Source organism: Mytilus trossulus, chromosome 10 (assembly GCF_036588685.1).
Source record: "Mytilus trossulus isolate FHL-02 chromosome 10, PNRI_Mtr1.1.1.hap1, whole genome shotgun sequence".
NCBI lineage: Eukaryota > Metazoa > Mollusca > Bivalvia > Mytilida > Mytilidae > Mytilus > Mytilus trossulus.
Genome location: NC_086382.1, coordinates 49,256,153 through 49,283,484, shown reverse-complemented (window position 1 = coordinate 49,283,484; position 27,332 = coordinate 49,256,153). Strand labels below are relative to the sequence as shown.

The 27,332-nt window shown below is 33.4% G+C and overlaps 2 protein-coding genes across 2 annotated transcripts; one reads left to right on the top strand and one right to left on the bottom strand.

The window, feature by feature from the left end:
* Positions 1 to 2,614: 2,614 nt before the first annotated feature.
* Positions 2,615 to 10,643, top strand: LOC134686307 (cystatin-B-like). Its single transcript, XM_063545976.1, has 3 exons — positions 2,615 to 2,829; positions 5,306 to 5,407; positions 10,359 to 10,643. Exons 1-3 carry the CDS (start codon positions 2,764 to 2,766, stop codon positions 10,485 to 10,487), a joined length of 297 nt encoding a protein of 98 aa, XP_063402046.1. The 5' UTR covers positions 2,615 to 2,763; the 3' UTR covers positions 10,488 to 10,643.
* Positions 10,644 to 16,519: 5,876 nt separating this feature from the next.
* Positions 16,520 to 24,484, bottom strand: LOC134687550 (superoxide dismutase [Mn], mitochondrial-like). The gene is made up of 4 exons (XM_063547932.1): positions 24,384 to 24,484; positions 22,360 to 22,565; positions 20,683 to 20,979; positions 16,520 to 17,374 (listed from the first exon to the last, which is right to left on the bottom strand). Exons 1-4 carry the CDS (start codon positions 24,413 to 24,415, stop codon positions 17,223 to 17,225), a joined length of 687 nt encoding a protein of 228 aa, XP_063404002.1. The 5' UTR covers positions 24,416 to 24,484; the 3' UTR covers positions 16,520 to 17,222.
* Between the last annotated feature and the right edge of the window lie 2,848 nt (positions 24,485 to 27,332).

Sequence of the window (27,332 nt, the reverse complement as noted above, 5' to 3'; positions counted from 1 at the left end):
ATATAGCCTAGGATTAACGAGAAAATAAAAACGTAAAACAACGACGCAATGGTTAGCTCTTACGTAGACCTGAACAGATATATCATATACGACTTGTTTTGGATAGATCTGATTAATATTGGAGTTTAGCGCAACGCTCCATGCTATGGAAGACATATACTTAACACTAACTCTACTATCTTTTAGAAGTTCACATGCATACGGATTCAATGAGATCGAATTATTCACTTGCAAGTGAATTATTCAAAATCAATGGGTTTTTTTAAGGCAGTGTCTGCGCGTACCCGCATGCGGGTACGAATAGTCAAATTGACGTTCTAGGCTGCGCGTACCCACATCCGGTTTTCTAATAAAATGCCATCGAATCGGGAATGAAACGTGAAATATATACGAAAATTATCGATTATATAGGGATTTCGTGTAGAACGAGTGAAGAATATGAAAAAATAATATTTTCAAATTGTATTTATTAAATAATGATACATAATAAACATTGCAAAATTAAATGCACAAGGATGGAAAATGAAATTGTATAGTCCCTGAAAACAAAAAAGTAAAATAAAACTACTAAAATTAGAGCTTCAGTTTATAAAAATTACGAAGCAAGTAATAATATCAATTTAAACCAATTATAAAAGATTCATGTAACCAAGGATTTGTATAGTGAGATACAATTCCTTGATGTAACTAATTAAGATTTGGAACAAATTTTACATACCAAATATGATTGTTTTTGCACTGATTTCAACCCGGCTGCACATTTCAAATGTTGCCAGCCTAAGTTTACGTTTCATTATTACTTGCTTCTTTAAATTTTAATTTTTATAAACTCAAGCTTTAATTTTGATAGTTTTATATATTTTAAAATTTTAGTTTCTGTTTTACATTTTACTAAAAGATTATTTTAAAATATCGTATGGGTATATTTTTAATAAAATTTTGCGCCAATCCCGGGCAAGCCAGGAGCCTCTTGCCTTTATAAATCTTGTATGATTTTTAATTTCAGTTCATTTATAAATTTCGATCTCAATTAACTCAAAAAGTAGCACATGAAGGTGTTTTTTTTAATTACATATTTGATTTAATCAGGCAAAAAATAGCCTATATGGAAATTTTCCGCATCAAAATTTAAAAAACGGGATCAAAACTGTATCGTATGCCCTTAACACGGATCAGCCATTTATCGTCCCCTTCCGACTGTCTATCGTCGTTTCCTAAAGACCATACTTGCAAATGGTGTCAAGGGAGGATTTTTTTTTTTTATCGCGGAACGGGAATCGAACCAGGAACCTTCATCTTCAGATAAGAACAATCTTACTTGGCTTGCACTAGCCTTCACCCAGGGATGAGTTACATAATGAATTTATGGTCGGCGACCACTTTGAAACAGTTGAAAAGGTATAAACAAAGCAACTAGAATGATGACTCATGCAAATGTGTATTTCCTAACAAGACTTATCGTGAACGGTCTTTATAATATTTTATCCATTTTTCATTGCTTAGTTTTTATATATGCTAAATGTTTACCAGTGCTTTAATATTCATTTGGTTTTTTACCCTGAGAAAAACAAATTGTTTGTTTCGCCCTCAGCTGCCACTATATTTAATGCTAAAATTAAAAGAAAACAATTGTTTTCGACTTGTCGCCAAAAAATAGATTGCCCTTGATTTGTCCAGGGAAAAAATCCATAGCCCCCTCCCCCCCGAAAATCAAATGGTTGTTGCCGCACAATACTTGCATGCATATCACATTTGTTTTGATTTGTCACAGTAGTATTCGGGGCTTGTATATAATATTAACACCTTATGTTTGTGCCATAACATCGTGGCCACAAGTTAATTGTTTTCTGTTTAGTATAAAATTTATATTAAGATCCGTTTTGTTACATCTTGTGATCAATTTTATTTGGCAATCGCCAATGGCAGTTAGCAGGGTTAAAGAACATCAGTTGTTCGACCTGTTAGTCAAATGCGTTTTGTTTAAATATACTTTTTCACTTTTTGGGTCTCAGTTTGGAAAATGTTGTTTGTGCTGTATTTAAAACCTTCTACAACGAAATTTGTTTTACATGCACACATCATAAAAATTGACTTTCTTGCAAATTTATAAAAATCATGCAGGAGAGATATGATTGATGGACAACTAGCAACGACATAACTTATTTCCTAAAGAAATATGAAAAGCTAAGGTTATTCTCAGGATTAAATCACAAGTAAAAACTCAGGCAAAAAACAGATTGATTCGCGCAAACGTAGTTACATTTCTTTGCACTAACGTAATAATCATTGTCATATTGAACTCATCGAAATTCCGCCCGCTAATATAAGTCGCACTATCTCACTATACAAATCCTTGCACTATCCAACAAAAATTGATTTAAAGTTTATATGATAAGTTGTTGTGTTATGCTGTAACAAAATAATTTGTGGTATTGCAGATAAACCTTTATGTGGTAAAGATGTAAGAATGCATAATTAATTTAACTGATAGTATAGTTTTTTTTTTATTTTCATGGCTTCGTTGAATAAAATAAGATTGTTTGATAAATTAAAAGAGTATGATAAAAAAAAAAAAAAAAATTATACCAGCATTTAATTTGGTAAGGTTTGACCTATAACCTGATAACCAGAAACAGAAACCATCACATGATTTGTTTTGATGAATCAGATCCATTAGCTTACCTGGGTGCGCGAGTGTAATTTAATTTTTGAAAGTTTTCCTCATAACTTACATAAGACAGTAACAAGATACAATAGGTAGAAATGATGTGTGGTGGTCTCGGTAATATTGTTGATGCTGACGATGATGTGAAAGTACTAGTTGAACAGGTAATTTGTAGTGTTTTTTTTTTTGTTTTTTATACCTGCATGCTGCTATAAACAGGTCACATATCAGGAAAAGTGGGATATTCCTTGTTTTCAGGGAACACACCAGTTTTCTAGTGTTAAAAAACATTTTATACAGGGACTTCCTTTTCCTATTTTTTTTAAAAGAGTGACAAAAGACACGAATGATCACCAATGAATGCTGGCAATGGAACATTAAAGATTAAAACATGATTATTCGAACTTCGAAAGACTGAGAAACACAAACCCTACTACTGCACTAAACCAAATAACTATGAGTCTTTAAAACTATCTAAAGGCTATCTTATTTTTTTCTGTGATGCCTTCCTTTGTGGTCATAGAAAAAAAGAGCCTTTCAAGTTGTCATAATTATTTGGACTTAAGGAGGCTCGTGGGTATAAGATTTTTAGAAAAAATAAGATTTTTAGAAAAAAAATCAAACATTTATTTTTCATTACAAATTTTATTAATTACCTTAGTAGTTGTTACTATATTATATGGTACAAAAATCATTCCAAAAAATCAATTTGTGTTGACCCCTGCCCTGGTGACTTTTAAAATGTAGATATCATTGAAAAAGCTCCAAATTATCTCCCTTTGGTGCAAAAATGCCATATTTTGGCATTAAAATTGAAATGTCTTTTTTAAATCATCGATGACCTATATTTTTTATTGTTGTTTTCGAATAAGCTGTACATAAACTAAATAATTGTAAAATTTAAGCGATTTCTATAATTTAGTTCTTTTATAATTCGATATTACCGATATTTCTCCTATTAGATCAACAGAAAAAAAGGACATTAACAAAAATGTATACTTCTTTTGAAGGCAGATTGTGAGGGTAAATGAACGGTGACCCCATTTGTTTATTTCATTTTTCCATTAAGTATAAGATAAAGTTCATTTATAGAAAAATATAGCGAATTCCTATTTTAAATTAAAAAAATCATTTAGACCCGCGAGCCCCCTTAAACCCAGTATTAGGTCCGTTCACTCCCAATACACTTTCACACCCTACACCTATGCATCTCACATGGTTGCACCGGAACACTGAACAATAACACCAAATTAGGCTGTGTATGAATACCAATTAGCAGTTATAATTTGGAGCTTTTCCAATGATATAAACATTTTAAAAGTCAACTACGGCCAAAACCAATTTGATTTTTTGGGTTGATTTTGTACCATTTCATAAAGTAACAACTAGTAGTGTAATAAATATAATTTGTAATTAAAACAAAAGTTTTAAAATTTACTGATTTTTTCATACCCTCAACCCTCCATTAGTCCAAATCAAAGGTGCTTGACCTAGCTTTTGGTATTCCTTTTTTTTTCCTTGTTTTTTTCAGAGAAACAGTTATTATTTTCTAAACAGTAACCGTAACATGTACTAGCCCAGTATAGTTTACCTTAAAATAAGAGTAGGGGTCTTATTTGAAGCAAACTTTATTTTCCAGGCCATGTATCTACAATTCACTGCTCAAACATCATAGTGTTCTAAAAAATAGATTCAAACTCATGGAAAAAGTGAGATAACTCCTTTCAAAATATTGCATGAGCTGAAGGTGGCTGAGGTGTCTTCCTCCATCTTGGATTTTGAAGTAGCAGATAACATTTGGTCTAGACCTTTAATTAAATGTGCAAAAATTTTGAGAGTACTTCTACTTCTACTATATAATGACCGCCTTCAACATGTTGAAGTTTATGTCACTTGTACTGTGTATTACTTTGTGAAGACATATATACAGTAAAATATAACAAATTTTTGATAACAAAAAAATAATGATGAATTTCCTGGCTGTAGGTGTAGTTTGAGACGGCTACTTTGAACGACTTTATAGAGTCGCTCATCACAATACTCAGGGGAAGGCTGTTCCAGATTTTAATTGGGCGTATTAGTATGTATTCCTATGGAAACTTTCCATGTTTATATAGAAATGTATGTGTCTGATCATATTTAGCCCTGCATTTTCTTAAAAAACACTACAAAATTTTAGTTTTAATTTATAATTATTTTTTTTCAACTTTGTCACATAAGGAGAGATAACTTTGATTGTAGGGGAGATTACTCAGATTAAGTAATTTTATAATAGAAAGTGAAGTGTGCTAATATAACCTATTTTAATATGTAGTAAGAAAGCAAGTCCAGTGACCCAATTGTTTGTTCTTCTAATCTGAAAGCATGTTCCATTATTAGTCTTAATACAATGCAATGTTTAAAACAATACATTGCTAGATAAAAGCAATATATAACGGAATGTAAAAATTTAAACATGTATTGTTAATAATTTGATCATGCATGACAAAACATTCTCAGCATGAAAACTGAAATTAATTTCCAATGATATATTGCAAAAAAATGCCTTAGTACAAAAATTAGAGCCTTTATCCTTGATATATTTAAAAAAAAAAAACAAGGTTCTGTCAGCATTATTTTCATTGTTCTATTTTATTCCAGCTTACTGGTGCTGTAAATGAAAAGACAGGGAAAAATTATGGCAAATTGGCAGCTTTGAAATATGGTACACAAGTTGTAGCAGGGACCAACTACTTTGTAAAGGTAATTTTAAAGAAATGTTGTATTGTTTTGGTTCGTTTAGCCTGGTGGAGGAGGGGGGAATTAGTGGGGGTAATTGAAATAATAATAATTCAATAGACAAGTAATATTCATGTCTTTATCCCAGATTCAGTACAACTTCAAGGTCATCACCTGACATGATCGGTCATCACCTGACATGACCAGTCATCCTAAAGACAAGATGTTGGTTCTGATAATTGTAACATCATAGTTACCTTGTAAACATCAAAAGAATGCTGATCCAATTCCATCATCAGGTGGAGTCCTCCTTCCTTGGCTGTTTCGGCGCTATTCCACAACAACCTCCAGAGGTGCGCCGGCTCGGGTGATCAATCTGAAACTGGAACTGGATGGCCTACACGGCTCCGATGTCTCAGCTGATGTCATTGCTGTTCTTCTGTAACTGAATGCTGTTCTGTATATCTATATCTGTCCATTATCTACACAATAAATGTTCATTGTTCTAACACTTTGTACTTTTCCACACTTCGTCTTTTTTCCTCTAAATCCACTGTGATGCCACTTCTGCTTCTCTACACACTTCTGTAATCAGTTCCTTCCTTTCTGCTCCTACCACTCCCAAGGTCCTAAGTGCCCGCCACATTGACTGTTCTGCAAACCCCCTGCATCCGACTTCTATTGCCAAACACCACGTCCTCCATCCCCGCTGTTTGCAATCCTCTACTAGCTGCTGGTATTTTGCCATCTTTCTTTCATAAGCTTCCTCTATTCTGTCTTCCCATGGGACTGTCAGTTCCAGCTAGACCGCCTGCCTAGTTCCCTGTGACCAAATGACTATATCTGGTCTTAGCGATGTTGCTGCTATTTCTGCTGGGAAACTCATGCGTTGATGTATGTCTGCTGTCATCTGCCTGTCTGATGCTGTTCCAAGTATCCCTAAACCTCCTGCCTGGTTGTCTTTCTTTTCTCCAGTCCTCACAAAATTTACAAATGTGATGTTCTTCTGCATCTTTCTCTTCTTTCTCCTGGTGGTATCCAACTTTGCTGCTATTGTTTTCAATACACTGTCATGCCTCCATGTATATCTTCCATCTTTCAATGCGACTGGACATGCTGACAACACATGCTGTAGAGATGCTGGTTTGTCTTTGCATAAGGTGCATGTTGGGTCTTCTATCAACCCCCAGGTGTAGAGGTTTGATGGGCTTGGTAAAACATCATACACTGATCTTAGGAGAAAACTCAATCTGTATCCCTCCATACTCCAAATCTCGCTCCAGGTCAAAGCCCTGCTTCTAGCTCCTTGCCAATTCAACCAACTACCCTGCTGTTTCATTCCTACTGCCTTAACATTCCTACTCTCTTCCATCTGTCGTATTTCCTATATCACCAGTTCCCTCCGTCCCTTCTCATTTGTTGTATCCCACCTTGGTTTTGTTGTCATACCAAATCCCTGTCTACCAACTGCTGTTACACCAACGATGACACTGTGCTTTAGTCTGGTCTCAGCTTCCTTAACTGCTTCCTCTGCTTTCCATTTCCTTCCTGTCCTGATCTTTACTTTGGCTCCTCTCACTTTAGCATCTTTGCTGTCTCTCAACGTCATAACCTGTCTTGTCTTTGTAACTTTATACTCTTCTGTCAATGCCTTCATTGGTAATTGTAGCTTTGTTCCTGTGCTGTACAATCCAATGCTGCTGAAACTTCTTGGCACACCCAACCATCTTCTTAGGCATGCACTGATCTTTCTCTCTAATGCCTCCACTTTGGACAATGGGAACTCGTAAACTAGTAATGGCCACAATATCCTTGGTAAGACCCCAGGTTGATATATCCAGGCCTTATATCTTCCTGGGAGCCCACTTTTGTCTATCTTCGTCAGCCATTCTACCAATTGCACTTGAACTTCACCCATGTTTATCATATCTGCTAGTGTTGCATCAAACTTTTTACCTAGGCATTTCACTGGTTTCTCTCCAACTGTTGGTATCTTTTCACCTGCTAACACAAATGTCTCATCTTGCACTTTGCCTTTCCTCACTATCAAACTTCTAGCTTTACTTGGTTTGAACTTCATTCTGGCCCACTTAATCATCCTTTCCAATTCCTTTAAAGTCCATCTTCCCTCTATGACTGTTTTTGCTGTCACTGTCATATCATCCATAAAAGCTCTTACTGGTGGTTGCCTGACCCCTGATGACAATAATGGTCCTCTACTTGTTTTTCTACTGATTTTACAATTAAGTTCATTGCTGCTGCAAACAGGACTACTGATACTGTACACCCCGTTAGTATTCCAACTTCAAGTCTCTGCCAAGCTGTGGTGAAGTCTCCAGGTGTGAACCTCATTTCAATCTTGTCAAAATACTCTCGCAGCATAGTTCTGATAGTTGATGGAACATGATACCTCTCCAATGTCAGGTCTACTAGTTTGTGAGGTATGGACCCATAAGCATTAGCCAGATCTAGCCAAAACACTGCTAAGTCACTTTTCTTCTCCTTTGCTTCTCTTAAAATCTGTGTAATAACGCTGGTGTGTTCGATGCAACCAGAAACTTCAGGCATGCCTCCTTTCTGGACTGCGATGTCTATATATTCGTTGCCAAGCAGGTACCTCGTCGTTCTCCTTGCTAAAACTGCCAGGAATATCTTCCCCTCAATGTTCAATAGGGAGATGGTTCTAAACTGTTCAACTTTCCTGGAGTTCTCTTCTTTTGGTATAAAACATCCTTCTGACTTGTACCATGACTCTGTCATCTTTCTCCTTCTCCAAATTACTTTTAATAGCCTCCACAACCTTCTGATCAGTCTGGAACAGTTCTTATATACCCTATATGAAATACCATTTGGTCTGGTGCTGACCCTGCTCTTGCCTTTCTCACTACGTCCTGTACTTCTTGGAACTTGAGGTCTGACTCCTCAAACTGTTCTTTTGGCTCCTCTGGTGTTAACAATTTCTCGCATTCTTCCAGGTCTTCTCCTCGTCTCTCATCACTGTGGGTCTTACTGAGATGTTCTGCCACTTCTTCCCTCGAGTTTTCCAGTTTACGGATCCTCTCGCTCCAAATAATCGCTTCATATACTGAAATGGGTTTGCTGTAAATGTTGTTCTCTCCTTTGCCTTTTTCTTTCTATTTCTTCTATGAGTTTCTGTTCTTGTAAGTGTTTTAAGTTTCTCCCTTGTTTCCTTTCTTAACTGCTGTAATGGTAACCTTTCATTCTCATAGGCGACTTTGTACCTCTTCTTTAATCTTCTCAAGTCTCCTCTCAATTCCTTGATCTTCTTCTGTCTCCGGTTACTATGGCCTTGTTTTGTTGGTTGTTTCCCTTGTGGTACCACTCCAAATCTGTCATTTCCTACGCTGTAAATAATGGACGTCATTGCTGTTATCTTTCTGTCTACACTGCCTGCTAATGTTACCTCTAAGATGTTTTCCAAATCTTCATCGAGCCCTTTCCAAGCTGCTTTGTCTGCATTTGTTGGCCATTTGATCTTCTCTTTGCGTGGCTCATTCTCTTCTCTACAGGTTGTTGGTTCTATCCTGTCTTCTCTACGGACTGTTATTTCTATCCCGTCTTCTCTATGGACTGTTGGTTCTATCCTCTCTATCTGTTCTGCCTCGTCAAGTTGTTCTACCTCTGTAGGCTGTTCCTCGTGTTCATCCTCACCCTGGGTCACAGGGAGGCTATCATCACTGTGGTTTGCTTCCTGGATGGTCTCCTCCTCCCTCTGACCAGATCTCTCTGTGCGTTGATTGCCAGAATGGGGTTGCACACATTTCATTCTACTTTGATGGATCTTCAAACCTCTAGAATTCTTACAGACTTTACCACAAAAACATCTACATCCGTTGTTCTGGTTCGTTGTCCTTGTCGGTTCCATAGTCGTTTCCTAGTCCTGTCCTATGGGCTGTTCATCCTCCCTCGCTCTCGCACAGCCCCGAGGGTGTCTTAGTATATATCGTTCCATAGCGTGTAAAATGGGTCCCCCTTCACAGGAGATGCACTTTGACTTGCCAAGCCTAATGCCCCGGTTACCAGTCTCTTCTGGCTGCCTCCTGTCTCTCCAGGTTGCCACTGTTCTCTTCACAGTCGTCAACCAGACTTTCCTGGTGGTCACTGGGTTTCCAGAAGTTGATTACCTTGTAAACATCAAAAGAATGCTGATCCAATTCCATCATCAGGTGGAGTCCTCCTTCCTTGGCTGTTTCGGCGCTATTCCATAACAACCTCCAGAGGCGCGCCGGCTCGGGTGATCAATCTGAACCTGGAACTGGATGGCCTACACGGCTCCGATGTCTCAGCTGATGTCATTGCTGTTCTTCTGTAACTGAATGCTCTTCTGTATATCTATATCTGTCCATTATCTACACAATAAATGTTCATTGTTCTAACACTTTGTACTTTTCCACACTTTGTCTCTTTTCCTCCAAATCCACTGTGATGCCACTTCTGCTTCTCTACACACTTCTGTAATCAGTTCCTTCCTTTCTGCTCCTACCACTCCCAAGGTCCTAAGTGCCCGCCACATTGACTGTCCTGCAAAGCCCTGTATAATTAGTATTATAATTATATGTTTAAAGCTACAATGAAATTAACTCACTTCTTCTAGTGATTAATTTGTACTGCTTAAATAGGTGATTATTTAATCAAAGAAAGACAACTTTTACTTCCAACTTTTCTGGAAAAATGTTACTCGTGTCAGTGATTTCTTAATCACTCATTTAATTAAGTCCCCTGACTGAACAAGTATGATGATCAAGTACCTGTTATGAAAAGATAAAAATAAATAATGTTTTAAATTAGTTTAGCATTACTGTTCTTTATTCACATACCCCTGTCTGTCCATCTTTCCATGTTTATGTCCGATTGTCTCATGAAATCTACTGTACTAGATTGATAACAAAATAGGTTTTTAATAGCACAAGCAGAATGGATTATATCTTTAATACATTTGTTTTGTATGTTTCAGGTAAAATCTGATGATGGAAGTATATTACATCTAAGGATATATCAACCTCTACCCCATACCAACCAACCAGCAGAACTCCATAGTGTTCAGGAAAACAAATCAGAAGAAGAAACATTAACTTATTTTTAAGGATAATTATTTTTGTTACTGGTAAATTATTTCCAATTGTTATTTTTATTTCAGATTCCTTTTTACAAGATTTTTTTGTAATGTACTTTTTTGCAATAATATGTATATACACCGGTTGCAGATACTCCTAGAACCACAATAAATGATTGTAAAACATTGTGTTTTTATTTTTGTTGAGTCTGTGACTTCTGCAGTAAGCTAGACATTGGGGTAGTGATAAAGCAGTGTGTACAAACTTCTTACAGCACATTTCAGTCAGTATGTAGCTAATGGTAATATCTTTGTTTAGCTTGTCTGTTAGCTGAACCGTGAAGTCATTGTTAGATCAGGTAAACTTCCCTCCTTTAGTAGACTAGCTCAACAGATAAAAAATCTATCTCTCTGTTGGGCTAGTCTACTATTAAAGGAGGGAAGTTTACCTTACCTAACAACGACTTCACGGTTCAGCTAACAAGCAAGCTAACCAAAGATATTACGATTAGCTACATACTGACTGAAATTTGCTGTAAAAGCTTAATATTTTAGAAAGTAGAAAACCTGGATCATTCATACTTTGTATATAGATGTGTTATGTTATGGAGTTTCCTTCTGTCATATGTAATTTGTCCTTGATCTCATTTTCATTGACTACTTAAAAAAAGTTAAGTTTTTATACGACCGCAAATTTTGAAAAAAATTTCGTCGTATATTGCTATCACGTTGGCGTCGTCATCGTCGTCGTCGTCGTCCGAATACTTTTAGTTTTCGCACTCTAACTTTAGTAAAAGTGAATAGAAATCTATGAAATTTTAACACAAGGTTTATGACCATAAAAGGAAGGCTGGTATTGATTTTGGTAGTTTTGGTCCCAACATTTTAGGAATTAGGGGCCAAAAAGGGCCCAAATAAGCATTTCCTTGTTTTCACACTATAACTTTAGTTTTAGTTAATAGAAATCTATGAAATTTTGACACAAGGTTTATGACCACAAAAGAAAGGTTGGGATTGATTTTGGGAGTTTTGGTTTCAACAGTTTAGGAATTAGGGGCCAAAAAAAGGCCCAAATAAGCATTATTCTTGGTTTTCGCACAATAACTTTAGTTAAAGTAAATAGAAATCAATGAAATTTAAACACAATGTTTATGACCACAAAAAGAAGGTTGGTATTGATTTTGGGAGTTTCAGTCCCAACAGTTTAGGAATTAGGGGCCAAAAAGGGACCCAAATAAGCATTTTTCTTGGTTTTCGCACCATAGCGTTAGTATAAGTAAATAGAAATCTATGAAATTTAAACACAAGGTTTATGACTATAAAAGGAAGGTTGGTATTGATTTTGGGAGTTTTGGTCCCAACAGTTAAGGAAAAAGGGGCCCAAAGGGTCCAAAATTAAACTTTGTTTGATTTCATCAAAATTGAATAATTGGGGTTCTTTAATATGCGGAATCTAACTGTGTATGTAGATTCTTAATTTTTGGTCCCGTTTTCAAATTGGTCTACATTAAGGTCCAAAGGGTCCAAAATTAAACTTTAGTTTGATTTTAACAAAAATTGAAACCTTGGGGTTCTTTGAAATGCTGAATCTAAAAATGTATTTAGATTTTTGATTATTGGCCCAGTTTTCAAGTTGGCCCAAATTGAGGTCCAAAATTAAACATTGTTTGATTTCATCAAAAATTGAATAATTAGTGTTGTTTGATATGCCAAATCTAACTGTGTATGTAGATTCTTAATTTTTGGTCCAGTTTTAAAATTGGTCTAAATTAAAGTGCAAAGGGTCCAAAATTAAACTAAGTTTTATTTTAACAAAAATTAAATTATTGGGCCTCTTTGATATGCTGAATATAAACATGTACTTAGATTTTTGATTATGGGCCCAGTTTTCAAGTTGGTCCAAATCAGGATCTAAAATTATTATATTAAGTATTGTGCAATAGCAAGTCTTTTCAATTGCACAATATTGTGGAATGGCAAGAAATATCTAATTACACAATATTGTGAAATAGCAAATTTTTTTTTAATTAAGAGTTATCTTTCTTTGTCCAGTATAGTAAGCAAGAAATATCTGCAAGAATTTTTTTTAATTGGAGTTATCTTTCTTTGTCCAGAATCAACTTAAATCTTTGTTATATACAATATACAATGTATATTCACTTTTTACTACCAACTGATGAATTTAAATAATCTTTACCATTCAGTGATTACAAGCAGTTTTTTTACATCTTAATATTTTATGATGTATTTAAATGAGTAGTAATTGTTGCAAACTCCATTAGAATATTTTAATTGAAATTAGTTTTGGAATAAGGGAAAGGGGGATGTGATTAAAAAATTGGGTTCAATTTTTCTCATTTGAAATTTCATAAATAAAAAGAAAATTTCTTCAAACATTTTTTTGAGAGGATTAATATTCAACAGCATAGTGAATTGCTCTAAGAGAAAACAAAAATTTTAAGTTCATTTGAATATATTCATTGTGTCAGAAACCTATGCTGTGTCAACTATTTAATCACAATCCAAATTTAGAGTGGAATCCAGCTTGAATGTTGTGTCCATACTTGCCCCAACCGTTCAGGGTTCAACCTCTGCGGTCGTATAAAGCTACGCCCTGCGGAGCATCTGGTTTAGTATTCTTAATTTCTCTCTCTCTTATTATGAGTAATAGGATAACTATATTTAATATGTGCTTACCTTGCAAAGTCCTCATGCCTGTCGGACAGTTTTCACTTGACCTCTACTTCATTTCATAAATCAATGAACAAGTTTGTGGTTGAGTCCATATTATCTCAGATACTGTAAGCAATAGGTCTTGTATATTTTGTATATGGAATGATTGTAAAGTGTACATGCCCAACTGGCAAGTGTCATCTGACCTTGACATAATTTTTATGGTAAAGTGGTTTATGCCAAGTTTGTGTTTTTGGTCTGTTTTATTTACATAATGCAATAAATAAACTATTGTTTGTGTATAAAAATATTTTAAGATGTACCTGTCAGTCCAGCATGTTTTTTTTTACTTGAACAAGTTTTTGTGGAAAGTTTTGTATTTTGGTCTCTTTTTCAATGGAAATGATTGTAAATTCCATAGAACTGGATCTCTTTTGTAATGGTTCTTTTACTTATTTCAAAAGGTCATCTATATTTGGTGCATATAATGATTGTGAGGTGATTATGTCTGTCTGGCAATTTTCATCTGAGGTAATTTGCATGGTTCACTGGTCTATTTTAAGTTTTCCTGGATAAATCGTTATTAGATACTACATGCAGTAAGTCAACTTTATTTAAAGCATGTGAGCATGGAAGCCTTGGCCGCTTAGACTTTCAACAACCTTATTCATATTAGTTAAAAAAAAAAAAAAAAAAAAAAAAAAAAAAAAATCTGACACACAATCATATCAAAAAATATATTTTTACCAATAGTTGCTTTAAAAAAATATCTGAATAAAATGGTATCAAATTTCACTTTACACAACATGTCACTCACCTTGGTCTATGTGCATATTACCAAAGGAAACAGATGGATTTCTGACAAAATTGTGTTTTGGTGATTGATGGTGATGTGTTTGTAGATCTTACTTTACTGAGCATTCTTGCTTCTTACAATTATCTCAATTTATAATGAACTTGGCCCATTAGTTACAGAGAAAAATATTATGTTAAAATTTACAAAATTATAAAAAAATGACTATAAAGGGCAATAACTCCTTAAGGCCTCAACTGATCTTTTTGATCATGTTGACTTATTTGTGGATCTTACTTTGCAGTTTAGTTTAGCTCTACCTATAATTGTATTCAAGATAGTAACCAAAAACGGCAAAATTTCCTTAAAATTACCAATTAAGTGGCAGCAACCCAACAATGGGTTGTTTGATTCATCTGAAAATTTCAGGGCAGATAGATCATGACTTGCATAACAATTTAACCCCCATGACTGAATTACTCTTAATGCTTTGGTTTACGAGTTATAAGCCAAAATCTACATTTTACCCCTATGTTCTATTTTTAGCCATGACAGCCATCTTGGTTGGTTGTCAGGGTCATGCCACACATTTTTTAAACTAGATACCCCAATGATGATTGTGGCCAAGTTTGGTTTAATTTGGCCCAGTAGTTTCATAGGAGAAGATTTTTGAAAACGATAAGAAAAAATCACGAAAAATTTGTAAAAAATGACTATAAAGGGCAATATTAACTCCTTAAGGGGTTAACTGACCATTTTAGTCACTTAACTTATTTGTAAATCTTATTTTGATGAACATTATTGCTGTTTACAGTTTATCTCTATCTATAATAATATTCAAGATAATAGCCAAAAAAGGGTATAATTTCCTTAAAATTGCCAATTCAGGGACAGCAATCCAACAACCGATTGTCAGATTCGTCTGAAAATTTTAGGACAGATAGATCTTTACCTGATAAACAATTTTTCCAATGTCAGATTTGCTCTAAATGCTTTAATTTCAGAGTTATATGCCAAAATCTACATTTTACCCCCTATGTTCAATTTTTAGCCATGACAGCCATCTTGGTTGGTTGGCCTGGTCACGCCACACATTTTTTAAATAAGTTACCCCAATGATGATTGTGGCCAAGTTTGGTTTAATTTGCCCCAGTGGTTTCAGAGAAGATTTTTGTAAAAGCTAACGATGACTACGGACGCCAAGTGATGAGAAAAGCTCAATTGGCCCTTCAGGCCAGGTGAAATAAAAATAAGGCTCATCTATTGCAGTGAGGCACATATAAATCAACTGTCAAACAATCTGACATATTCCTACTTTTCATAAACCTGCACAGATGTGATACTTCATAACCCTGACCAGAGTTGGAAATAAGGTGGCCTATTCCCCCCTTTTACATAGCTTCATCAAAGATAAATGCATAGACTTTTGACAAATATCAAACTGTTGCATTGCCAGGGAACCACCTCCATCTTTTTCATAATCCTGGATATGCATCTGCTGACCTAAACAAAACTTTGTCGTTTTTGAAGACACATAATGGACAATCATACAAATTATGATTCATACTCTTTTTGATAAACACCAGATACCTTCACTTCTTAGAACATGTATTTTCATCTTCACAACAGCCACTTTGCAACAATGTAGACAAGGTATGTGACATACACATGAACATATAGGCCATACCATAACCTTTAGCCATTTGGTCCCTGGTGGAGAGTTGTCTCATAGGAAATCATGCCACATCTTCTTATTTTTATAAGATGATAAAAGAATGTAATTTTTTGCTAGAATCTAGTGTTGCTGATAAGTTTTTTTTGTTTACAATTTTTTTATCTATTATAAGTTATGCCCAAAACACAAAATTCATATTTCATAGGCAATAATTTATGTAAGAGGTGTACAATTTCATCTTCATTTATAAATTTGTAGATCTTGTCGAGAGGATCATTTTAGCTTTTAAAAGTTTCTCTCTATCTTCTATAATTTAGCCAAAAACATAAAAATGTGTACAAAAAGATCATTTAAGGCAAATAACTTATAAAAGATATCACTTGACAATTTTTCTATGTATGTCTTGTCTTGCTAATGTCTTTGGCTGTTTCCAGTTTTTCTCTGTATTCTATTGTTCAGAATTTTGTTTAAAAATTGGTAAAAGTCATCATTAAAGGATAATAACTCCTTCAAGAAGATGACTGACAATTATAGCTAGATTGACCTAATTGTAGATCTTAACTAATTGATCATTTTTGCTGTTCACAGACAGTTTACATCTGTCATCTCCAAGTTTTGTTCAAATCATAAAAATGATAAAACTCATCATCTAAGGGCAATAACTCATGAGGAGTCAAACTGTTTTATAGGTCTCATCTTGCTCAATATTTAAGCTATATTTTATAGACAAGCAACAAAATAAACTTCATTTAAGGGCAATAACTCCTAAATGGAGTTTACTTTTTTGTTTACGGTAACCTATTTTCTGTTTGGTGTGGCTGCTAGCAGTTTGTTAAGTTTCTCTCATCTTACATCTAAATAATTTTCATTTGTAAACCAACAAGGGAAACTTGTTAATAGCAGAAAACAGGAAAACATATATATATTTGCAATATTTAATCTGTCATTAAAAATCAAATTCACATAAATCAACACTCAATAGTCCAAAATAAACAGATAAATGCACTTAAAGGTCCTCAATTTACATTCTAAACATATAAAATACTTTACAATCAGACCAATGTAAACTGAATGTGTGTATACAATCCCATATATTTGAAATAGTATACTAAAGCAGCATATCAAATACATCCTATCTTGTAAATAAGCAGCTGAAGTTCTGAACACACTATGTTGAGTGTATGTAAGCCTGTATACTGGTATTTACATGTCACTCTATTTAATTGTTTTTGTCTTCTTTTTTTTTTAATTATTAAAGATTATTTGTTGTCCAAGTACAGAAATAAACAAAAAATATTCTTTCTCTAAAAAGGAATTAGCTGAACAATACACTGCTAACTAAAATGTTCTTATAGTTTGCATTGGAATAAAACTAAATCAGAACACATTCAGTTATACATACATTTTAAGTTTGTTGAAAAATAGGCATTAACTGTTGAATGACTAGCACTTTAATTCCTGATTATTCACATGATTAGATCATTTATATAAAGTCATCTATAATATACTGTCTATAATTCTTTCCTGTTTTCATCATATAAAGAAACTGTTTCTGTTAAATACAACAACAAAAAAATGCCCACTTATCAAGATAGTTTATGAAGTAGAAGTTTATAGAATACAATTAGTTTTCCATTTTAGCCTCCTGAAGTCTTGAAGCAACATTTTCCCAATTCACAATATTCCAAATGGCACTAACATAATCTGGTCTGACATTCTTGTACTGTAAATAGTAGGCATGCTCCCAGACATCAATACCAAATAATGGAATCAAACCTGCAATGGAAATAAATCATCTATACACTACCTTCTTACCTTCTGTGTATCATTTCTTTTAAATAAAAATATGATGGGTGGGGGATACAATAGTTTTTATACGACCGAAAATTTTGAAAAAATTTGCGTCGTATATTGCTATCACGTTGGCGTCGTCGTCTGCGTCAGCGTCTGAATACTTTTAGTTTTCGCACTCTAACTTTAGTAAAGGTGAATAGAAATCTATGGAATTTTAACACAGGGTATATGACCATAAAAGGAAGGTTGGTATTGATTTTGGGAGTTTTGGTCCCAACATTTTAGGAATTAGGGACCAAAAAGGGCCCAAATAAGCATTTTCTTGGTTTTCGCACTATAACTTTAGTTTAAGTTAATAGAAATCTATGAAATTTTGACACAAGGTTTATGACCACAAAAGAAAGGTTGGGATTGATTTTGGGAGTTTTGGTTTCAACCGTTTAGGAATTAGGGGCCAAAAAAGGGCCCAAATAAGCATTATTCTTGGTTTTCGCACAATAACTTTGGTTTAAGTAAATAGAAACCAATGAAATTTAAACACAATGTTTATGACCACAAAAGGAAGGTTGGTATTGATTTTGGGAGTTTAGGTCCCAACAGTTTAGGAATTAGGGGCCAAAAAGGGACCCAAATAAGCATTTTTCTTTGTTTTCGCACCATAACGTTAGTATAAGTAAATAGAAATCTATGAAATTTAAACACAAGGTTTATGACCATAAAAGGAAGGTTGGTATTGATTTTGGGAGTTTTGGTCCGAACAGTTTAGGAAAAAGGGGCTCAAAGGGTCCAAAATTAAACTTTGTTTGATTTCATCAAAATTGAATAATTGGGGTTCTTTGATATGCCGAATCTAACTGTGTATGTAGATTCTTAACTTTTAGTCATGTTTTCAAATTGGTCTACATTAAGGTCCAAAGGGTCCAAAATTAAACTTAGTTTGATTTTGACAAAAAATGAATCGGTTGGGTTCTTTGATATGTTGAATCTAAAAATGTACTTAGATTCTTGATTATTGGCCCAGTTTTCAAGTTGGTCCAAATCTGGGTCCAAAATTAAACTTTATTTGATTTCATCAAAAATTGAATAAATGGGGTTCGTTGATATGCCAAATCTAACTGTGTATGTAGATTCTTCATTTTTGGTCCCGTTTTCAAATTGGCCTACATTAAGGTCCAAAGGGTCCATAATTAAACTAAGTTTGATTTTAACAAAAATTGAATTCTTGGGCCTCTTTGATATGCTGAATCTAAACATGTATTTAGATTTTTGATTATGGGCCCAGTTTTCAAGTTGGTCCAAATCAGGATCTAAAATTATTATATTAAGTATTGTGCAATAGCAAGTCTTTTCAATTGCACAGTATTGTGCAATGGCAAGAAATATCTAATTTCACAATACATGTATTGTGAAATAGCAAATTTTTTTAATTAGAGTTATCTTTCTTTGTCTAGAATAGTAAGCAAGAAATATCTTATTGCAAGAATTTTTTTTAATTGGAGTTATCTTTCTTTGTCCAGAATCAACTTAAATCTTTGTTATATACAATATACAATGTATATTCACTTTTTACTACCAACTGATAAATTTAAATGATCTTTACCATTCAGTGATAACAAGCAGTTTTTTTACATCTTAATATTTTATGATGTATTTAAATGAGTAGTTATTGTTGCAAACTCCATTAGAATATTTTAATTGAGATTAGTTTTGGAATAAGGGAAAGGGGGATGTGATTGAAAAATTGGGTTCAATTTTTCTCATTTGAAATTTCATAAATAAAAAGAAAATTTCTTCAAACATTTTTTTGAGAGGATTAATATTCAACAGCATAGTGAATTGCTCTAAGAGAAAACAAAAATTTTAAGTTCATTAGAACACATTCATTCTGTGTCAGAAACCTATGCTGTGTCAACTATTTAATCACAAACCAAATTTAGAGCTGAATCCAGCTTGAATGTTGTGTCCATACTTGCCCCAACCGTTCAGGGTTCAACCTCTGCGGTCGTATAAAGCTACGCCCTGCGGAGCATCTGGTTTCTTTCTAAAATTATTTCTCAAGATAAAAGAATAAAACATATAGTATGATTTTAGGGTGGGTGTTCCGGGTTGGAACCCCCTTTTATTTGGCTGATCAATGCATTTGAATGGGGACATATAGTTGGAACCCTCCGTTTGTCCTGGGTTGGGACAGAGGCGGATCTAGCCATTTTTAAAAAGGGGGGGGGGGGGGGGTCCCTTTTAAAAATGGCTAGATCTGCCCCTGTTTTGTATATTATGTGAAGTCTTGAGGGTTACTTTTTTCTGGTAGGTTTTGCAACACATAATCCATTACTGTTTTGGAGAAGAAAAATGTTTGCTGGTATTGAACTTTTAACATATGGACTTGACTAAAGCTTTTTATCCCCCAACTTGATCCATCTTGGTTACTCCATTGATCAATAGTATTTTTTTTTTATCAATTATTTCAATTGCACAGTCAACAGATTGTAAGTGATTACTTCTGTTCCCTCACTTGATGGTTCTGAATTTCTGTAGACATGTAAAAATGAAGTAGCCCTAACTACAGAGAATTTTGTTTTATATGACATAAGATACTGGAGATATTTCAACTCTTGTGGTTATTTTGCTACATGACATCAAGACTGTATTCGATTGGACAAATAAAAGGATTAAATTGTCCGTCTACTACTGACTGTTTATAACTGTAAATTCAGAAATTATTTTTATTATTGTGAAAAATGTGACAGGGTTATAATCGCAATAATCGAAACTCACATTTTCAAATTTTGTATATGCATTAAACAGGATTTTTCTCACTATGACAAAAATTAAAATCCTATTTAGACTAAAATTACAAAATCACAATAGTGAATAATTACATTAGATGTATGTTTCATTATAATATGTTATTCTGATTGGCTAACAGCACATCACATGTTATTCCGTAAACAATTGCATGAGACAATAACATTTATCATGCATGATGACACGAGGTCCACAAAAAAAGTGCACAGGTGAATTAAAAAAATCTGGATAAAAATCGTGTTTTCATGATCCTAGCTAAAAAAATGTAATTATAAGTATTGAATGCTTCTTTTTGTAACTTTATAGGGTTGTAAAAGCGTTGACCGTGCGTACATTTTTAGAATGAAGCGCTTCCGCCCTTCATACAAAATGTACTTCGGTCAACGCTTTTACACCCCAATAAATTTACAAAAAGAAGCATTCAATTCTTAAATGAATGCATAAATTTCTGAATTTACAGTAATCCGACCCCTGTTGGTATGTACCTGTAGTGGGCAGTAGAGGGTCTTGATTAGCACAGGCTGCAATTCTTAATCTACCACTGACTGGATTATACCCTAGCCATGACCATCCTGATCCCTGGACTGCTACTGCTGCATCAGAAACTTGTTTCTTCATTTTATCAAACGAGTCAAAATCACGAATTATCATTTCCTTTAAATCCCCTGAGGGAAGCCCTCCTCCATTTGGACTTAACACTTCCCAGAATATTGAATGATTCAAATGCCCTCCTCCATTAAATTTCAGAGCTGGTTGTAATTGGATAATCTGATTGACATTATCTACAATGAAAGTAAGGTATGTGTTAAAAATCGAATCTGATAAAAAACAGGAATTTGATGCTTCAATATAAATATAAACTTATACATTTGAACAAAAGTATATGGAAAACAAACTGCAAAGTTTGCTTGATTTACATGATTTCTAGAAATTTAATTTCAGGTGAGATAAAAGTTATATAGTTATATGAACAGTGTTAAAAACAACATGTATTGCGTGCTTTTGTTCACCTGGAGAAGAAACCTCAAAGTGATACTTAGTATGATATAACAAGATGAAGCATGATGCTATTATATATACAAGAAGACATGCTATCTACTTGAAGTTGTTGTATGAAATGTGTTTAAAATTTCTGTATAGTTCAAGAAGATTTTCAAAGATTTGAGTTCCCAAAAAAAACGTGAGATAAAATATATAGAAGGAACTTGTACAAATCACAGAGTTTGGCTGTATGAAACGAAGCTAGTTCTTATATATCAATGACTTGAAGTTGCTGATAAAAATACTGTACAATAGAAATAAGCTACAGATCTATTGATGAACACAGATACATCAGTATTTTATATATATCCAAAAGGAGGGGAGTATATGATTCAATAAGCCACATTTTTAGGTTATAAAAGACTGCCATTGTCTTTGGGAATTAATAATTGGCAATCTAATAAAAGTCAGATATGTTTGCCAATTTGATAGAGGCTGTCATTTTATGAACTTTGGAATACTTTTGTCATGTTTGTCCTGATTGTGGCACCTTGAGATATCCAATTAAATCTACAAGATTTTGTATTTTCTTCTACACAGTTTTATTTTAGTTTATTTATAGAATAAAACTAACTCTAATTTGAGTATTTTCTAAACATTAATTTGTTTAAAAGCCAAATAACAGTCTTTTATGAGTAATTTAGCTTTAAAATTTTATTAATACATCATTTTTGTTGTGGATGTAAAGCTAAAGTAAAATGAACTCATTCTAAGGAAACTAATGGCTAACAAATAACAATAAACTGAAATTTCATGGAATTTCAAATGTAAGCAAGCAATCCAAATTTGAAGTCATGCATTGGTCCTTTCAACTTTAAGTTTAAAAGTATCAAATTGTATGTGTTTCAGATTCAGTTACATGCAGCAAAATGAGGATTTTTTCAACAGGTTTTAATAATTGTTTGTCTCTCTGTGTCAAAGGACTGCATTTTAGTTGCAATTAATATAGGCCCGGTTCATTGTAAAAGGCAGTATGGTAACCTATACTATAGTTTTTAATTTCTGTATCATTTGGTTTCATTGAAAAGAGTTGTCTTATTAGCAATCATACCACAACTTCTTTTTTATATACTTGCTGTGTGTTACTTTTAAATACAAATAAGATGTCCTAATTCTTTTACTTTTTGCCACAGCTTCAGCTAACTTTTCTTCAGCCACATTTAAGTTGTTGACATAGGTATTGTGGTGTTTTGAATGATGTAACTGCATGATTTCAGCAGAAACATACGGCTCCAAGGCATTGTAATCATATGGTAAGTCAGGCAGTGTGTGTTTGGTTCTATTACAAGTTATAGCTGTTCCATATCCAGCAACCTTCGTCAGGACACTGAAAATATAAAATTATAGTATTATATACATAATACAACCGTTTAAGGTGGTATGGGTGTCTTTCGCCATCTTGGATTGTAAAAAACAGAGAATCTAAGGTCAATATTTTCTAGCAAGTTAGCAAATTTTATGCAGTAATGCACATATTTAATGTGAATTTTCATTCAAAAGAACTAATTTATAAGAATATAACTTAGAAATATTAATATTTTTACAAGTGTGAATTATTTTAGATTGTTTTTGAATATTTTCAAATTGGCATTTTAAGGGAAGGTAACTCTAAAACAGTGCATTTTCTGAAGGACTCTACATGAAATTTTCTTATTTTGTCTTTTAGCCGTAAAAAACGTACGGTGACCCTATCTTTTCTTTTGATATTCTCAAAGCAGTGTCTGAAAGCTATCTTTTCCTAATTTATTTTACAATTCTATCATTTCGTTTAATTTCTTTTCACAAAATTGTGTTTTTTCCAATACAAAATTTGTCATACTGTCACAACCTGTAGCTTGAGAAAATGCGCGGTGACCTATCATTTTTATAATATTTTTGAACATGTATCAATAGATACTACGCCAAGTCAAAGCAAAAAACTTTAGTGACTTCCAATATTCAAACATAGTGGAAAGACAAGAAACCAGAAATAGCAGATCGTATAAATTAATAGACTGCAAAACAGACATTCGAAAGAACTTTTTTTTTCCAAAAACAATAGTTGAGTGGAACTATCTGGACGAGGTAACTGCATGTCAGAAGACAGTTGAGGGTTTCACGGCTGCCCTCCAATGGTTGGACTAACCAACCCGCTCTCCTTCCAGTGCGCATATATCCGCGATCGGATCCTGCACTGTGTAACATACAGATACAGATACTACATTTTGACAAAGTGTGAACAAATTCTATCATTTTTATTTTAGACTCCCATACCACCTTAAGTTCAGATCCTGTTGCATTTTTCACCATAATAAAAACATTGCAATAATTTCTGAATTTACAGTTTATCAGACACATTCCCAATTTCCATCATCAATTTCATGTATTTAAGGTTCATCATAAGGAATTGAAAAATATGGCCGTTTTTACACCTCAAAAATTACTATGAGTACAGACAAACTGGTACATCTAGGAAAGATTTAAGGCATGGCAGGAACTAGATATATAAAAGTTATATGAAGTCTACGTTTCAGAAAATTAAAAACTTACCTGCATTTTGATGTGCATTTTTTTCCAGTCTGCAGAAGATAGCAAAATAAACAAACACCCGAGTTTCATTTGATACATACAGTCCACTCAGTTACACAGTTTAAACCTGTTAAATCACCTATTGTTTACAGGTGTCTATTGTCCATCTATTGACCATTTAAATCAATATTACTCACAACATTGATTATGTGAGGGGAGCTTCTCAATCCTTTTCACTACTTAGTTAATTTTTGCACCTTCTGCAGGAACGAAAAAAAATGGATAGCAAAATCTAGAAAAGTTTATAATTTTCTGAAACATAAAATGCATTTAAAATTTATATATCTAGTTCCTGCCATCCCTTAAAACTGTTGCAGGTGTATAGGTTAGTCTGTACTCAGAGTAAAATTTGGGGTGTAAATTCAGCCATTTTAGCCAAAAGGTTATGATGAACCTTAATAAAAAGAACATCTTGAGTACAGTTTGAGGCAAGACTATAAAATTATAAAATTTGGTATGAAACACAGAAAAAAACCAATTGCAATCAATTTATAACAAGTAACTGTGGTCGAAAGCATTATTGTATGCAACACAAATAATTATAGTATATAATGCATGGTCAATGTACAACTGTCACCTCCTTAAAACTGATGCTGAAGAAGAAAGCATTTTTTTCAAATAGTTGCTGCTCCGACTTCGCCACACAGCCTTGGTTGACCTTGAACTCTCGAAACGTAATATCTGGATCTGAAACGGTAAGGTAAGGTTTTTGATTCGGAATATGTCACAAAAAAATTCAAAGGATGGAATTTATTGTTTGGGTCGTTCCTTTTTTTCTCTTTTAACTTTTTGATGTTCAACGGTATTTTTATTGTATTTTATTAACCAGCTAAGTACATTATTGCCAAAAATGACTGTTTAATAAAAATTACAACATATTTTCTGTAATGACCCTGTTTTTTCCCTGTAGGCCTAATGGCCCTGTTTTTCTGTAATGGTCCTGTATTTCTGTAATGGTCCTGTATTTCTGTAATGGCCCTGTTTTTTCTGTAATGGGCATGTATTGATGCCCAGTTTGTCTGTATTAAGCCCAGTTAGTGTTTTTAATAAAAATTGTATAATACCTTTTTGTATTTTATTTAATATAGAAACCAGCAACCAACATTAAAAAATCTTATAAAGGGATCACTGTTAATCCTGTTTTTTAACACATAACTTCTTTCAACCTAATATCTTGGATATTTGGTATATTTTAAGCTTTATCATGGTGACGTACAAATATTTTTTTCGAACAAAACTAAAAACTGTTTTGTTAATTCGTCGGATGCTATCTGAGTTGGAATATTGAAAAGTTCCTGAATCGTGACACTGATATATAAAAAAAATCAGGTTGAAGGATTTTGTGTTTTCTCTGTCTTTCAGATAACAAGTCCTCTCAAATCTTGATAAAATTTAATTTTACTGGAGCTTTTTCCACTAGTAGCTATATAGGTTGTAATAAACAGACATCTCATTTGAAATTTTACCACATTTGCTTATTCTAACATCATGTTTATTGACCTAAATGTGTCTTTTCTTGGATCCGTGGTTAGCTATACCACCATTCCACATTCGAGTTCCTTTATCAAGTTATAATATCCCGATCCTGTGATGAAAAATTCTTTGCTGTATTGTTCAAATATGTATTTATTATTTTTTTTTAAATTGCTGGTAATTAATGATACTTAGTAAAATTCAAAATATGATAATTACCCTTTCAGAGCATCGAGCACAGGCACTTGTCAAAAAAAAATATTCTGAGACAAGTGCCTGTGGCATCTAGTCACCTTTTCGGAATAGATAAATATTTATTATTTCCATTTTTAATTTAGATTAGATTCTTAACCTAGTTTATACTGTCGATCCTTTTCTTTTTGTCTTGTATACTTATTCAGTGTTTTTTTGTTTTTGTGTTACATATTTGTTTTTCGTTCATTTTTTGTACATAAATGAATAAGCCGTTAGTTTTCTCGTTTTACATTGCTATTTCAGGGGCTTTTATATAGCTCAGTGACTATGCGATATGGGCTTTGTTCATTGTTGATGGTCATACGGTGACCTATAATTGTAAGTGTTTGTGTCATTTTGCTCTTGTGGAGAGTTGTACGTATCTTTGGCAATAATACCACATCTTCTTTTTAATATCTATTGTACACATTTTGTTTTTGTCTCTGATATAGTCACCTTAAAAGGGTTTCTTGATAGAATCTTAATTGTCAAAATGACTGGTTTTGTGCTTATCTTCATTTTCAAATACAATTATAGATGAATATAATAGGACAGACAAGGAACAACCAATGCAATGCATGTGCAATGTATTTAATAAATTTGTCCAAGCAATTCTACAGGAAGGCTCCGAGTGATTGTTAAGTATAAACTTGCAAGCGATTGTACATGCAGTCAATAAAAATATCCGACCTTGAGAAAATGAATATATTTGGATTTCGATTTGGACAATGGCTTTGAAACTTTCAGACAGGTAAGACTATATATCAGAAAAGGTACATGTGAAAATTCAGGTAGCAAACATTGATTTTTCGATGTTTATTTGATATTTTTGATCGCTGTTGTATGGCAATTTATGTCGTTTTACATGTTTTACACGGAGCTCCATCATTTAAAAAAAAACACGTTTGGGTGCATATATCTTTCTTATTATTGGTTCATATTTACATAAAGAATGTTTGGGCTACTAAAACTTGCAGAAACGTTATATAGTAACATAAGAGTTCGTCAAAGTTTCCATCAAGCAACTATAATTAATTAATTGTTATTTTGCAAATGTCGGAGCCCCGCTTGACAAAATTATTAGAAAACCGTACAGTTCCATTCCCACACTGTGGTATATATCTTCTCATTTCCAAATACGATATATTTTGTTGTTTTTTGATATCGTTACTTTGAGTGGAACTGAATAGTTCATGCATATTTAGTACAGCCAAACATTAAGAAGTATCCATATTGATGTGCAAAACAAAAATTACAAGCGAAATAAAACTATAACCCCAATAGTCATTAATCGCTGTAAAACGTAAAAATTTGACGTTAACATTTGAGACGCAATATTGTGTGTAACGTCGATTGTATTGACGTCAAAGTTTAGAGTAGATTTTTTTTATTATTTCACAGTCAAAATTATATCTTCAAAAGCGAAATTTTTAGATTATAAACTTTGAAATTTTGGGTTTTAAAAAGTCGAAATATTTTGATTTTAAAAGGAAGTTAAAATTTCGAGATTTGAAAAGTTAAAATTTCGAGTCTATATAAGTCCAAATTTTATGATTTACAATGTAAAAATTTTGACTATGAAAAAGTGTACTGTCGATCCTAATACGCTTATCACACTCAGTTTTGATTAACCCAAAGATTTGTATAGTTTTAACAGAGACATATGTATGTCTCTGGTTTTAACTATACAACTCCTTGATCAATATTAAAAAAAAAATCAGCACGGACATTTTATGAAACGGAAAAATATATGGTATGGCCTTTAAATCGATTTTACTGGTTCCTGTTTAAATAGTGTATTTATGCGTTAAAGTACAGA